We start from the raw sequence: 15,892 nt of genomic DNA, 5'->3' as shown, positions 1-15,892 counted from the left end.
AATTGGGGAGCCAGCTCCATTCCGATTTTGATGCCGAGTCCTGAATTTGAATCTGATTTTCGTCCCCGGCTTTGTTAGCCTAGCCATGTGTGCACTTTGTATGGTGGCAAATGGGAAATGGCAAATGGAAAATAGAAAATGGTGAATGGAGAATGGAAAATGCCATCAACTCGTGCATAAAGTTCTGGTTATGAAATTTCACATTTTCTTGGCATTTTCTGGCTACAATTTGCGTATGTGTTTAACGAAGCATATATTTCTCAGAGACAACGCGAGGTTTTCTGGGATGCTTTTCCACCGCAAATTTCTGTATGATGTTTGTATTTTCCATAATAACAACAACAACAAGAGGAGCAGCATCCAAAAGGAATGTCCTACAAAAGCTGCATTCGAAGGCAACACTTTTAGGGGCTCGGCGAGTGTCCTGCAAATATTTATACAAATAAAAGACACAAAAGCAATTTCAACATGGAAATCCAGCAAATAAATACAAATTGCCTTTGGGGCGGACCACGCCCCCACTCTGGCGAGGGGGGATGGGGGAGCTAGCCTGACTTATAGAACTTTTATAAATGGCCAAGCGGCCACAAAGCCACTGAACTGGAAATTTGTTCAATTTTTGTTTACACAAGCCCAAGGAGCAGGCAGGCCCAAAAACAAAAGGCAGCTCGAAATAAACAATATATACATACAAAAAATGAAAACAAAATCAACATGGATATATATAAAATTGTAAAGATATATAGGCAGATTTGTATATAGATACATACCACATCTGTGTAGCTGCCCGACCATTGTTTCATTTAATTTTTGGTTATTTTGCAATTTTTCACTTCATTAAACTTCTGGCTCCTACGGATTTGTCCTATCAATTTACTCAGCCATTAGAAAAAAAAAGGGTTTAGCCAAGAAAGTTGTTGTTATTACATCTTTGGTCTTAAGGGGTTGATTGAGGCAAAAGATTGCTGAGACACACATAGGAAAAATTTTATAACCTTGGATTTAGTTTATTTAATATTAAAATATACAATTTTTTGAAAAATATAATGATTTTACCAAGATAATAAAGATTTTCAGCATTTTATTGTTTTTAATATTATATATAGACCAAGATGATACTAAGACGGAATAAATAAGCCTCACCTTCATATATAAATAAGATACCTTAGGTAATGCTGCAGAAATCAACTTGGCTTCGAAATAGTTTACTCATATACACAATTTAAAGAAATATTTAACCACACAGATTTTATAAATCAATTCTAAATACAAAAGGATAAAAGAAGGAATAATATTTATATACATAACTAAAGATATTTCTTTCTCTGTATCGAAAAGGCAAAAAAACAAACACATTTGTTATGCTTAGGGTTCGAGGGTTCGTCATTCAGTGTTCTGGGTTCAGGGTTCATGTCAAATCAATGTCAGAGCCTCCTTACGCAATTTGCCTACATGATGTCAGCAAATTCCTTGGTCCCCACAATAAATATCTTCAGATATATTTATATAAAACATATATATACACATTTTAAGTGCAAATGTTTATTTGCATGCGTACACATATATTCGAGGACCTTCTTTCGAGCAAATTCTAACAAATCTGTAAAAATTTGTCTTCTGTCAAGTTGAAATTACTCAAGAGCAAGGGGAAAGGGACAGCAAGGACACACTTGGAGACATGCTTAGCATACTTATCGGGGGTCCTTATGTGTTATATCATGGGCTCGTTAAGCGCCAAGCAAAACAAATCATAATCTCAAAGGCCTTCAAAGTGGCTCTGTGTTTCTTTGTTTCTTGAAATATGACAACGCGTGCCATTTGCCTGTTTACTCACATCTCGAATTGCCTTCTTGCGGTTGGAAGGATACTTTTCCTTCGTAGCCCCTTTCCCCAGTCCTTGACACACCAATCCCCCTCGATTTCTCATCGTCTTATGTGAAGTTCAGCTCCCTGGGGCTTCTAAAAGAGGAAGTCCTTACGCATGTGTAGGGCTGCGATTTGCTTGTTTGAACAACTTTTTGGTATTTGACAAATCCACATTAATATTTTGACATTGCCAAAAGAAACATGTCTTCTTAAACTTCTTTGACTTTATGGAAATAGCTTCTGCGAACAGTAATATTACAGCATTTTCTTTATGTACTAAGTTCTGTTTAATTTCCTTAAACTTTAATCTAAGTTTTAACCAAGTATTAAAATTGTAAACTTTACTGTAAACAAACTAGCAGACCTTTGAAAGGAAATACACCAATTGTCTCTGCTTTCAACAAAATATATTATGATTTTATGGAAAGCTTCTCTTCCTTTTAGTTCTCCTATGCCATTAAACATCCTTATTATTCTAAACGTAGCCCCAATCATCCATAATTTGATCACGTTTGCGGCTGTCATGGATATTTATACATATTCCATGTAAATCAATTCATCCTCCATTTTATTTTTTTGTTATTTCTGTATTCCCCGAAACACGCACCGCAAATTTTTGCTTATTGATGTGTAATAAACCCAATTGCATTTGTTTTGAATATATAAATAAATCATAAAAAACGAACAGCGCAGCAACAACAAAGGTTGCGCCATCTTGTTTTTGTTTTTTCTTATTTTAGATGATTGTTTTGTTGGTCTCGTTTCCGTTTCCGCTTTGTTACAGCTTTTGTTTTGTTTCCCATTCGTTTTCCTATTTTTTTCATCTACAAAACGTGCGTGGCATACTAATTTGGACTAAATGTCCGGGGACAAGGATAAAAGGAGTGCGGGACAAGGCAGAGTATCCTGCCCCTCGGCAATACATTTGATTAATCAAACCAAAAGTGTTGAAAATGTTATTTTTGCCAGCCTTGCAAATGGCGCATTTGGATTTTTATGTGCCACAACACTGATTTTTACGATATACGCACACACACAAACACTCGTCACAAAAGATTGGGAGATTGGGCATAAAAAGCCACAAATTGGAACCTTTTCTGCCTAAAATGTAGCCATAAACTTGCCGGCACAAACATTTACAAATCATAAAAATCTACCCCGCCGAAACCCCACCCCGAAAAATTTCAATATGTTCAATCAGCCATAAAATTTCGGTTGATTCCTGATCTCTTTCCCCACTCTCTGTCACTTGAGAGCCCATCAAAATGGCCCAGAAAGTGTCGGCGCAATTGCTCATTAGGCATGCCAAATGCACACTGAGTGTCATAAATCCATCGACCTGTTCCAGCAATTAGTCAAAGGAGTGCTCAGTGGCAGACAATTTACAGTAGCAGCTAAGGGAAAAGGAAAAGCCCTGGAATTTTCAGGGAAATTATAAAAAAAAGGGAGACGAGTGTAGCAAGAGTCTCAAAACCGCTTTCACAGCAGCTTCATTAAGGTCCATGTGTGTGAGTGAAGTGTATACACTGGGGACAAAAATGGAATTAAAAATATATATTTAAAAAATTGTGAGGAAAAGGTCGACGGGTAGTAAAAGCCATTAGTATTAAGTATCGTTAATATCTAACAAGGGGAAATGCACAAGAAAATGTTGCCACATGATGAGCAACATACAAATGTTGCAAAGGCATGCCTTTTGTTGGTACTTATCAAGACTATATATTTAGATCTATTAAAATTATTTTATAAATAATTAATTCCATATATTATTAGCCCTGATTAATCCCAACCACTCACCATTTTCGTCCTGTGTGAATGATAGGGAGAGGATCAGAAGCTGGGGCCATAACGACGAGTCGACGAGCAAGCAGTTTGTCATTTAACATTTGGCAAACGTATTAAAACACCCCATCATTGCCTTAATTAAGAGCCATAAAAGCACATTTACTTATTGTTTCGGCGCTCTGTCTCTTTCCCCGCTCTACCATCTCCCTTCCTCGCTCTGTCTCTCCAGGCTTTTTTTTGTGCACATTTCGTGGCACGTCTTTGTGCTTATTTATCCCCGGGATGTGGAATTAAGGAGGAGGACATTACACCCACTACTTTACTGGGTGGAAAGCAACCCCTCCAGTGAGCTTATCGCCCCATTTTCCACTTTACCATCCTCTTAGCGTCCATTTGTCGTGCTTAATTCATGGCTAAAGTTGGAATTAAGTGAATTTTACGTTCATTAACGTGCGAGGGTTGTGCTCTGCGTGTGTGCGTGTGTGAGTGGGTGGGTGTCCTGTCAGTGTGTGTGTGTGTATTGGCCATGTTTTATGTGGAATGCAGGTTGGGGGTTGGTGCTGAAATGGGCGCCATTCAAATGCCAAATGGTGGTGGACTGTTGCTGATGGCGGACCAAGGATATCGTGGATACCAAGTAGGTGGATAGGTGGAGGTTAAGCGGGCTTTTTGCGCCTCAGACAGTGTTGATAATTAGCGCCGAGAGCCTAATGCTGCACTAATAACGTAAATTTGTGGCACAGTTAATGGATTGGGAGTGTGAGGGAGATCCCAGGTACGATTGCACGAACTAAAGGTGGCAAATCAATGTCTAGTTTAGAAGGCCATAAGTTGAAGCTGACATTTCATAGTCTGATGACTTGTATTTCAAGGGAAATTAAAGTTTATAATCGTTGTTTATGTAACTTAAGAAAATAATCAAATAAATAATAATTGAATTTAATAACTTTGAAAAGAGATAGGCACTAAAATTTCATTTAATAAAATCGAATAAAATTATATAAAATACCAATTTAACTCTTTTTAAACAAAGCGGTAATTAAACCCCTTTAAAACGAGACAACTTTTGATGACTTTGCTCCACATATGCGACTGGCAAAGTGGCCCAACTAATTGGAGGACACTCGCACAACTTCCAGCCGCAGGACTTTGAATTCGAGTAGAAAAAGTGTCCTGATGTCTGTCGAAAAACTTTCCGGTCCAAAGCTATCACAACCAACTAACTAGCCAGAAATGTTGACCACTATCACACACACACACACACTATACATCCCGTACACTCACAACCGGAGTGAAAATCTTTAGACGAAAAAGAGTAAAATGTGCCGCAATGCTGCGAATCGCCTGTTAATTAGTCTCACTTAGAAAATAAACTGCAGTAATTAAGAACAGAGGCAGACAAATAATAAAAAGCGACAGCAGGAGCGCATTCCCCGCGGACATCAGCCAACGCCCCGAAAAACTAGTTGAAGTTTTTCCGACAGTTTTCCAGCTACTTCCCTTTCTCCCTTTTGTCCCCTCTATCCGCTTTAGAGTGAGCATTTTAATTTCAACGCTAGAATTCTAATTAACAAACAAATCCGGCAGAATACACAGCAGCACTCGGGAGTGAAAAATCCCCCAAGGAGTCATGGGTAAGAGGGAGGTAGAGCTGCCAGGATGACAGCAAAAAAGTATGCTACATAAAAACTCAACGAAAAAGTGGGTGGGGAGACAAAACCCTGTGAGCCATGATCTCCCAATTTAATATTATAATTGCTACAATTATCATTCTCATGCCATTTACACACAGCAATTGCACAAAAACAAGGAGAGCGAAAGGAAGCTGGAAAAAGAAGCGGAGAATAGGAGAGGGGATGCGAAGCGGATCCGGATATGTACGCCAAATTGAAGCAATTACCGGGAGTTCCCCGCACTGGAAAATCCTATATAAACGCAAATAGCTCCGCCCACAAAACGAGGGCCTCTCTTGCTCGTTTGCGCAGGCGTGAAATGAAGAGAGAGAAAGGGAAAAGTCAGAAAGAGAGAGAGAAAAAGAGAGATGGCTTCTCAAAAAAAAAAATACAAAGATGATGGAGTCAAGTCTTAAGGGGAATTCCCCCCGATGCTGCTGCCAATGTTGATGATGATGATGGCGTTGATTATAAAGTAAGGTTGCAACAAAAACAAACTCAAAAGTCACATTTTTTAAATTTATTAGCCACCCCCAAATGAAAGTTATGGCGGAACAAACGAAAGAGAAAACCATTTTCCACGATTTAGAGCAAAATCAGCCGAAGGACACACAAGTAAATCTCATTAGGGCCGCCAGCTAAAACACAACATTAATTGATTGTACATCGAGGATAATTGTTAAGTTCTGGTCGCAAAAATTGATTACGAAATGTTTTTGCAGCTGTTATTATTATTAAATTAATTTGTCATCAAACAAAAGTCCCCACTCAGAAATCTGCATAAAAGCCTGCCGCCTGCTCGCTATCCAAACTTCCACTCCTCCGTCGAGGCTTACAAAAACATGACACGAAAATAATCACAAATGTTGTTGATAAAATCCACAGACATGAACGGGAATTTGTTTCAATGCGGCGAAAAGATATCCAAGGGAAAGCGAGGGGTATAGATTAGAAGTTCGTTCGTCATGTAAATGAGTTTTATCGCCTGGAATCGAACTAATTGAATTTGATAAATTGATAAAACATGAGCGGAAATAGCGCAGCTACAACAACTGGTGTCACTTGCTAGATTTACCATGCAGAAAGTTATATATATACTGAGTATATTTTATATAGACTTTATATTATTTCAACATTTAAAACTAATTAAAGTGGGTGGGTATTGTATTTATAATTTAGACTTTGTCATTATTAAATCAAAGGTGTCAGTGTTAAGTTTTTTTATGCAAAATAAAGTCTAGACTCCCTAATATAATTATTAGAAATATTTCTATATATTAAATAATAACCTGATACAACTTCTATTCCTTCCTGTTACCCCTCACAATTATAAGGGCGTTAAGTGTGACAGCTTTACCCCACTTGTCTGGAATACCGACAGCTGGTCACTCACCTAAAACAACCCCCCTTACTAACTGTTATAGGTTCGCCGCCCATGTTCATTGGGGATCATCAAAAGTACAAAGTACAGTTAAGCAATAATCAATTGCTAAGCAATATTCTTGTCACCATTTGTTGTTGTTGCTGCCAATGTATTTGTTCGATTCATAGTTGTCATTGATTTGTTGCTGCTGCTGTTGGCCGTAGTCATTGGGTTTTCAACAGAAGTCAACAGCAGAACACCAGATAAAAGGCGACAGAACAGGAACATTGCAATGTGTAATTATCGTTGTCACTAATTAAAGTTGGATGATGACTAAAAACTAAAGAGGAAAACAAAAGAACATTCTATTCGGAATCTTATCAACGTAACCAGGGGATTTTCAAGACACTGACTCCGACTAGAAGCCAGAGCAGACAAGCTGGCGAAGTATTTCATAAATCCTAATCAGCGGAAACAGTTCCCTCTTCTTATTTTTCTATTTCAATTACCGATAATACCTGCGGAATTTATTAGGTCGGGTCTCAATTTAGCTAATTGCTCATAAAGTTAATGAGTGTTTAAAATTAATGAGTTTTATGACGGTGCACCTGGAAACATTTGACCTCAAACATATATTGATTGAATTAGGGTTTGACATGTTGAAGGTAATTAATTAAATATTTTAGTTTACTTTACAAATCAACTGCAATATTTTGAATGTATCAATGAACATTAAGTAACTATGATCAGCAAGTAAATATGATCAGTAAGTATCTATGACTAATAAGTAAGTATGATCAGGTACTTACCTTGAACACCAAAAACCAATGACTTGCAACTTTTGTAACAACACATTTCTAAACTTGGCCGGCAGCAGTCACTTCGTTCCGAGGATGATAGAAGCAGTTGGGAATCATATACACATGTGTGCGACATGAGCAATAAGTAACTATGAGCAGTAAGTAACTCCAAACAGTAAGTATCTATGATCAGCAAGTAAATATGATCAGTAAGTATCTCTGACTAATAAGTATGTATGATCAGGTACTTACTTTGAACACTAATAAACAATGACTTGCACTTTTTGTAACAAAACACATTTCTGATACTCGGCCGGCAGCAGTCACTTCGTTCCGGGGATGATAGAAGCAGTTGGGAATCATATGCGCATATGTGCGAGATGAGCAATAAGTAACTATGAGCAGTAAGTAACTCCAAACAGTAAGTATCTATGATCAGCAAGTAAATATGATCAGTAAGTATCTATGACTAATAAATAAGTATGATCAGGTACTTACTTTGAACACCAATGAACTATGACTTGCAACTTTTGTAACACAACACATTTCTGAGACTCGGCCGGCAGCAGTCACTTCGTTCCGGGGATGATAGAAGCAGTTGGGAATCATATACACATGTGTGCGACATGAGCAATAAGTAACTATGAGCAGTAAGTAACTCCAAACAGTAAGTATCTATGATCAGCAAGTAAATATGATCAGTAAGTATCTCTGACTAATAAGTATGTATGATCAGGTACTTACTTTGAACACTAATAAACAATGACTTGCACTTTTTGTAACAAAATACATTTCTGATACTCGGCCGGCAGCAGTCACTTCGTTCCGGGGATGATAGAAGCAGTTGGGAATCATATGCGCATATGTGCGAGATGAGCAATAAGTAACTATGAGCAGTAAGTAACTCCAAACAGTAAGTATCTATGATCAGCAAGTAAATATGATCAGTAAGTATCTGTGACTAATAAGTATGCATGATCAGGTACTTACTCTGAACACCAATAAACAATGACTTGCAACTTTTGTAACACAACACATTACTATGACTTGGCTGGCAACAGTCACTTCGTTACGGGGATGATAGAAGCAGTTGGGAATCATATGCACATGTGTGCGAGATAACTATGAACAGTAAGTAACTCCAAAGAGTAAGTATCTATGATCAGCAAGTAAATATGATCAGTAAGTATCTATGACTAATAAGTATGGATGATCAGGTACTTACTTTGAACAGTAATAAACAATGACTTGCAACTTTTGTAACAACACATTTCTGAGACCTGGCCGGCAGCAGTCACTTCGTTCCGGGGATGATAGAAGCAGTTGGGAATCATATGCACATGTGTGCGACATGAGCAGTAAGTAACTATGAGCAGTAAGTAACTCCAAACAGTAAGTATCTATGATCAGCAAGTAAATATGATCAGTAAGTATCTCTGACTAATAAGTATGTATGATCAGGTACTTACTTTGAACAGTAATAAACAATGACTTGCAACTTTTGTAACAACACATTTCTGAGACTTGGCCGGCAGCAGTCACTTCGTTCCGGGTATGATAGAAGCAGTTGGGACTCATATGCACATGTGTGCGACATGAGCAGTAAGTAACTATGAGCAATGAGTAACTATGAGCAGCAATTAACTATGATCGCTAAGTATCTATGACCATTAAGTATGTATGATCAGTTACTAATAGAGGTGGAGAAACATCGATGCGAATATCGATTACTTCGATGCGAACATCGATGACCTCGATGCGAACATCGATGTTTTCGAAACATCGGCAACATCGATGCTTAGCGGCGCAACATCGATGGTTTTCGAATACTTCTGCGTTCCCGCATCATCGTGCGAATTTGAAAGAGTTTTCAGTAAAGCTTATAAGTGAGCGTCGCACGCCGCTATAATCGACCGGTGTCGATAAGCTCCTCTTTTTAAACAAAAACAAACATGTAAATAATATGTAAATATATATTGTAAAGTTCGAGATAATAAGTAAGGATAGTACAGTACAGATAGTAAGTAAGGTTAGTAAAATAAGCAATAGTATAGTAGTAAGGAACTATTATTTTCTTGGACCATGTATATATTGAAACATTGATATTAAAATTGTTTTTGTTTTTAGTTTTTATTTACAAACTAAGGATAGGACAATATACCAAAGAAGTGGAGCATGAATATCAAGAACAGTTTTACTTTAGAATAAGTGATTTATAAAATGGATACTTTTTGGTGAAAATTTGACTTTCTCTTGTTTAAATTTAAATGTGGCGCCTGAATCCTCCATTTGTTAGTATTAAAGTTCGATAGGTCGATAAAGATACTGAACATAAAGCTATGTCCGCAATCGATAACAAGTCACATAACTAAATATCGATACATCGATAGCGCCGCCGAAGGTTTTTGCATCGCAGTTTATTATTATTTTTATTTTGCAAGAAATTGTACAAGAAAATGCAGAGCCAGCGATTTCTAATATGGGCAATTTTAGCCTGCTGCCTTGTGGCCATTAAATCCACGCCCATTAGGTGAGTTAATAGCCGGGGAAAGCCGAGAAACCCATAGATTATTTGGGGCAAACTTTCCCGGACTCCCCACTTCATCCTGCCCTACAACAAGTCCTGCAGCATAGCTATACAATGTACATTTGTATATGTCGCGATCCAGGAGCTGAGTCAAGTTCAAGGTTGACTCAAGAGCCCCCTTTTGTGATAGGCACCATACAAAGAACTCGGCAAAATCGATGGGAATTACTCATAGGCTCAAGTTCCTCCCTTTCTAGCGACACATCGGATTCGACGGATGAATCAACGTCTGTGGAGAAGCATCAGGCGAAACGGGACCCTGCGGCGACTGGCGGTGTGGAGTTCGAGCTGATGTTCCCATACGATGACGACGACGCCCTGCTGGAAGGAGAAAAGTGGAACCCCGTGCAGGACAACGACTGGGACGTGCTGATCTTCACCCAGCAGTGGCCGGTGACCACATGCTATCACTGGCGCGAGGATAATCCCGATCAGGAGTGCTCGCTGCCGCAAAAAAAGGAGTTCTGGACAATCCACGGCATATGGCCAACGAAACTGCATCAGTTTGGGCCGAATTTCTGCAACAATTCGGCCAGCTTCAGTCCGGAAAAGCTGGAACCCATATCAGATCGTCTGGAGACCTTCTGGCCGGATCTCAAGGGCGAGGACACGCAGGAGTGGCTGTGGAAGCACGAGTGGCAGAAGCATGGCACCTGCGCGATGCGCATCGAAGCACTGGACAATGAACTCAAGTACTTCGAACAAGGACTGACTTGGCGAGAGGATTACATTATGTCGCGCATCCTGGACGCCTCCGACATACACCCGGACTCCAACAATACGGTCACCGCAATCAACAATGCCATTGTGAAGGCGCTGGGCAAGAATCCCTCCATCCATTGCCTCTTCGATAACAAGCACAGCATTAGCTATCTCTCTGAGATTCGCATCTGCTTCAGTAAATCGTTGGAGCTGATCGATTGCGATGGCGTGAAGCAGGGCGATGCTGTGACAGTTGTATATCCCGGTGGCAATATCACCACCAATTGCCATATCGGCAGCCTCGTTCACTACCCGAGCTTAGTGCCACCGCTGCAGCGGAAAAGGGACTGGAAGTTTCCGCTGGTTAATGTCTACAAGCTGCTGCAGTTCCTCATGTGGTTTACATTGTAAACGACGACTGGGAACTTGGACACATGATCTTACATATTATGTATAGTATTTTGAGGCGCGCCTTAGGAGGACTTGATGGTTAACTCCACCCTTGTTTCTATTCTTCCACTGATTTGACGTACACGATCCAGCGGCGGAGGTGAACAATCATAAACGTAAATAGCTTCAAATTTAGTGAATTTTATGGAAATGGTTTCATCAACTCATAACCTTATTTCCATCTGTCCATTGATAATATTTCTTAAATCAAACTTATATTCTTTAATCACATGCACTTGTTTTTAATCTACTTTTATGGAACGGCCTAAAACTAATAATTAAAAGCCTTCTATTTTTAAATCTTTACCAGATATCTATTCTTCTAGTCTATAAGCTCATTTTTGTTGATACTGTATCTTCGACTTAACAAACTGGCGAAGATCTACATTATCTATCGTATTAGTTTGTAAGCCCTTAATTTTGTTCAATTAAAGGAATGCCTTGATTTTAACTCGAAAATGCTGTTGATTTTGTTTTTTATAAAGCCTAAAGGCTAAATAGATATTCTGTTTGATTTATCGAAAGTAATCTAAAATTACAATTTTAAATATCCTTTTTAATATTTCATATCTAACTTGACAAAATTTTCAAAATTATCGCGGTATATATCATCCCAAGAGATCCTGTCTCTACAAAAAGACTCTACGGCTTTAACTTTTAACAAGTTTAACAATCATCCTAGTTGCTAAGGCTCACATTTTGTTTTAAAATTAAACTAAACGAACACAGCGAATTGATATATTGGAATATATTCTTGAATGGTTTTAATTTATAATTTAGCATAACAGGCTATTACATAGGTTTGATATCTAGGGGGGTATTGGAGATAAGGAGTCACCCTACTGCTGCTGCGTGGAGTTGCCATTGTACGTGGCCTTATCCTTCTCATCGTCCTTGTTTGTATCCTGCAGCCGTCGAATGTTTGAGTCACCATACCGCGGTGGCTGATATCCGCCTGGGCGCTGTTGAAACTCCTGCGATGCAGCCTGGCTGCTGCTAGTGGGATGGGGTTGTGGGGTACTTCCAGTACCCGGCTGTGGCTGGGGAGTGGGAGGTGTTGTCTGGGATCCAGAAGCCCTGTTCCCTTGATCTTCGTAGTTGTAACCAGGATGAGGTGGTGGTCGCATGTTGAAGAGGTTCATGTTGCGACGGGCGGCACTGAAAGCAGAATAAATTAAACATATCAAACTGGAAATATCCATTCATAGTACTCACGCATCGCCCTGGGCAAGTCCGGGATTATCCTCTCGGTCTGTTGTTCCCCGGATATTGGCCACAAACGCGGTTAACCTCTGAGTGAGGGGGCGCAAGCCCATCTTGTTGATGTAGTCAAAGGCCTTGGCTGCCGGTGTGAGCATTGCCCAAATGGCCGTAACCAGCATGGTCATAAGGGAGCTGCCGCTGCGTACCACTCGATTCACATGCTCCTTAGCCAGCACCAGAACCACGGCATTGGGCACCAGCTTCAGTTCCCTCAGCGTCTTCTCCTCGTCCTCCGTTGCGAACTCCCGGCGTGGGTAGCTCGTAGCCAAAGTGAAATCCCGCACATCACTAGCGGCTAACAGTTCATTTCGCACATAGATGCGCACGGTGCCTAGCACCTCGCCAACTGGAAAGGATTTGGTGTGATTGATGCCACCGGGTAAGCGGATCTGCAGACGCGTTTCGTCAACAGAACTAAACGAGGATTCGCAAGCCAGCGAGGTGGTTGTGCTTGTCGCCTCCGCGTTAATTTGGTTGCGTTGCGCTTGCTCCGCCCGATCGGCGGCGATCTGTGCGCGGATACGTTCCCTGGCCGCCTGCTCCTCCAGCCTCTCGCGACGAATGCGTTCCTATGAGTATAATAACGAAGAAACAAAGGCTTAGCTCATTATTTTATGCATTTATGTTTAGGTTTTAATACCTGCATATTCTTTAGCTCCTGCTCCTTGGCCAGTGCCTGCTGGCTTTGCGCCAGCCTACCCTCCCTTCGCCGCCTGAGCTCGTTTTCCTTTTCACGTTGTCTCTCCTCCTCCAGTCGCTCTCGGCGCTTCTGCTCCAATAGGTTCTGTACCTCCAACATCCGCGTTTCGGAATCTGTTGTAGATATCTGTTCTTGTGCCGGTACTTGTTCCTGCGCGGGTCCCTGTACCTGAGCGGCAGCAACTGGTACAGCTGCCGTAAGCAAAGGTACTGTTGGTAGAATTGACGAGGCGGCCAAATTTACGGCAGCGGTTCCGGATGTGGTCGCAGTCTCCGCTCTACTTGGTGTCGGTGCAACTACCACTACCGATGCCGTGTCTGTTTCTTGTTTTTCAGCCACCGAATCCGTTGGAGAAGCTGTGGGCTGCTTGGCTTCCACCAACCTGGACGTTGATGATTCAGCGGATATCGCTGAAATACTGGCTACAGCTGGAGCAGATGCCTGATTCGCCTTAGACTGCTCTACTTGTAGAGTCGAATCCGAAACGGAGGCGACCACTTCGACGGGCCTGGGAGTCACTGAAACAGTTTGACTTGGTTGCGGTTCCTCGGGTGTCTCAGGAGTCTCTGCGGTCTCGAGTGTCACGGGGGCCTCGGGTGCCTCGTCCTTGCTTAAACTGCTTGAGTCATCGGCTCCGGCAAAGCTTCTGACTGCAGTGGGATTCATTTGCTCCGAAAAGGAGGTGACTGAACTGGTTACTGACAGCGTTTCCGTTCGCTTCCCTGCCAGAACCAAAACCCGGTCGATCTTGGCTATTAGCTCTTCCACACTATCCGTGATTCCGGTGGCTATTTCCAAAGGAGTGCCCGTCTTGCCGATAAAGAAGAGCGAGGGAACGGGCACAACTTTGTCTGGAAGAGGCAACAAGGGCCGCTAGAGCGATGGGCGAGTGACTCGGCAGTAATCGATACTTACATAGCGACATGAACTGTCCGTAGGCTGAGCTGTTTCCCTGGACTTTGATGGATACAAAGTCGGCGGTCTCGAGGCGGGTTCGCACCCGCGAGTCGTCCACGAATCGTTCCAGCTTGCTGGACAGCTCATCCTTGCCTGAAGGATTTCAAGGCAAAGATTTTCACAACAATGACGTGGAGGATTCGAGAAGTTTGTGCATTAGTCTTACCCTCAATAAAGACGACGAAGACGGCGTCCTTGGCCTTCGATTCGGCTACGGCCTCCGCTATGCTGCCCCTGTGCCAGTTCATGGTTTCGATCGGCTGTTCCACTTTTTTTTCCGGGTACGAATACGGAAACGGGTAATTTTGCCTGTTTTGTTATTCCAGAAATTTTTCCTCTGCTGACAGCTGACTCCCACGTAGAGATGGTATTTGTAAATATCGATATTTATTCAATTAAATTGTTAAAGGGTATGGTAACTAGAAATATAAGTTTATATATATATATACAATTGTATTATTCAAATTGATTGTTTTTAGCTCTGTGTATAAAGTAAATTTTAAAAACATGAGTTATCGATCTCAGCCGGCGATTGTTCGATAGAAAAAATCATTTTCGAATTACTAAGTATAAACTTAAGTCTATTCGTGCATACATAAAAAAAATTGTATTTTTATAAGAACGATTTAGTACGAAAAGAATACTATTCAAAATAAACCTTTAAATTCCTGGTTTCTTTTAATGCAAAACACACTACATTAAACTCCTAAGGCTGCGCCTTGCATGTTAACAAACAAATATTTCAAATAAATAATTATAAATAAACAAAACACCAAAAGAGACTGGCTTTAAGCTAAAAGATGAACACAGGGGACACACACAAAACATATATTACAAATAGTAAAATGGAATAAATTTAACAAAATAAGAAAATCGCTGCAGTTGAATATAAAATTGTTTTTTATTGGATAATGGTTATGAGTCCCACGAATGGTATGGGTTAAAAAAACTATGGTAATGCCTTTGTAGAACACATAAGTCTATCGCCGTAGATCTAAACATATGAATATAGGTGATTGTTTCCAGTCATTTAGGTTTCTCGTTAGTACTTAGAATTCCATTTACTCGCTAGATGCGCCTGTAATTAAAATAGTAGTTAGTTCGACATATTTGGCCAAGGCCGCCTCTCACCCACCCTTACCTTCGTCAATGTCTGAGTTTATGATGGAACTGGCCGGGGTCACGGAGATCTCGCTGCGCTCCACGTCCGGCAGCCTGGCCACCCGGACAATGCATCTTTTGGGCTTCGGTTTAAGTGGGAAAGGATGAGCGGTGTTGGCAGCAGTCGACTTTAGCCTTTCCAAATTAACGCGACACTTTCGCACCTGGTACTCCACCTCCCGCTCCACGCTGCGCTCACTTTGTATGTTAAAGTAGGGGTGGCGCGGTATCTTAACAACCATTTTCTTGGTTTTGCATTTCGGCGACATCTTCAATATCGTGGAAAGAAACTTTCTAAGGCAAACGCAAGTTATTTTTTTTGGCTGCAGACGCCGTTTGTCGGTGCTGGGAAACGACAAAATCAGTGGCGAACTATCGATAGTGGCCACTACTAAACAGCTGACCGCCATGGCTGTAAACAAATTTGGCTCTCAACTTATTTGAAGTCAGAATACTTCATATTTGATATGAACCTTAAATTTTCTATTTTATATACTTTATTTAGTATTCCAATATATAAAAATGTATTTATTTTAAAAATAAGAAACTAGGTAAGTATTAATAGCTATTTTACGGCCGCACTAG

The 15,892-nt window shown here is 40.6% G+C and overlaps 3 protein-coding genes and 2 long non-coding RNA genes across 5 annotated transcripts; 1 reads left to right on the top strand and 4 right to left on the bottom strand.

Annotated features, from left to right (window-relative positions):
• Positions 1-4,199: 4,199 nt before the first annotated feature.
• On the bottom strand, positions 4,200-8,162 carry LOC147643477 (uncharacterized). Its single transcript, XR_015271978.1, has 3 exons — positions 7,986-8,162; positions 7,740-7,916; positions 4,200-7,670 (listed from the first exon to the last, which is right to left on the bottom strand). It is a non-coding gene; the product is annotated as an uncharacterized LOC147643477 (long non-coding RNA).
• Positions 8,163-8,477: 315 nt separating this feature from the next.
• On the bottom strand, positions 8,478-9,209 carry LOC147643476 (uncharacterized). The gene is made up of 3 exons (XR_015271967.1): positions 8,957-9,209; positions 8,713-8,887; positions 8,478-8,643 (listed from the first exon to the last, which is right to left on the bottom strand). It is a non-coding gene; the product is annotated as an uncharacterized LOC147643476 (long non-coding RNA).
• A 600-nt stretch (positions 9,210-9,809) lies between these two features.
• RNaseX25 (Ribonuclease X25) lies at positions 9,810-11,685 on the top strand. Its single transcript, XM_020959042.2, has 2 exons — positions 9,810-10,017; positions 10,272-11,685. Exons 1-2 carry the CDS (start codon positions 9,944-9,946, stop codon positions 11,185-11,187), a joined length of 990 nt encoding a protein of 329 aa, XP_020814701.2. The 5' UTR covers positions 9,810-9,943; the 3' UTR covers positions 11,188-11,685.
• A 274-nt stretch (positions 11,686-11,959) lies between these two features.
• Positions 11,960-14,660, bottom strand: LOC110189073 (uncharacterized). The gene is made up of 5 exons (XM_086833993.1): positions 14,313-14,660; positions 14,105-14,239; positions 13,130-14,040; positions 12,442-13,058; positions 11,960-12,384 (listed from the first exon to the last, which is right to left on the bottom strand). The coding sequence occupies exons 1-5, from the start codon at positions 14,392-14,394 to the stop codon at positions 12,066-12,068; spliced, it is 2,064 nt and encodes a 687-aa protein (XP_086690119.1). The 5' UTR covers positions 14,395-14,660; the 3' UTR covers positions 11,960-12,065.
• A 368-nt stretch (positions 14,661-15,028) lies between these two features.
• On the bottom strand, positions 15,029-15,716 carry HP4 (Heterochromatin protein 4). The gene is made up of 2 exons (XM_020959050.2): positions 15,288-15,716; positions 15,029-15,224 (listed from the first exon to the last, which is right to left on the bottom strand). The coding sequence occupies exons 1-2, from the start codon at positions 15,574-15,576 to the stop codon at positions 15,208-15,210; spliced, it is 306 nt and encodes a 101-aa protein (XP_020814709.2). The 5' UTR covers positions 15,577-15,716; the 3' UTR covers positions 15,029-15,207.
• Between the last annotated feature and the right edge of the window lie 176 nt (positions 15,717-15,892).

This window comes from Drosophila serrata, unplaced genomic scaffold, assembly GCF_035046125.1.
Source record: "Drosophila serrata isolate PLE 108 unplaced genomic scaffold, ASM3504612v1 contig_272, whole genome shotgun sequence".
NCBI classification, from domain to species: Eukaryota; Metazoa; Arthropoda; class Insecta; order Diptera; family Drosophilidae; genus Drosophila; species Drosophila serrata.
The sequence above is the reverse complement of the archived record's forward strand: the minus strand, read 5'-3'. Positions and strand labels throughout refer to the sequence as shown.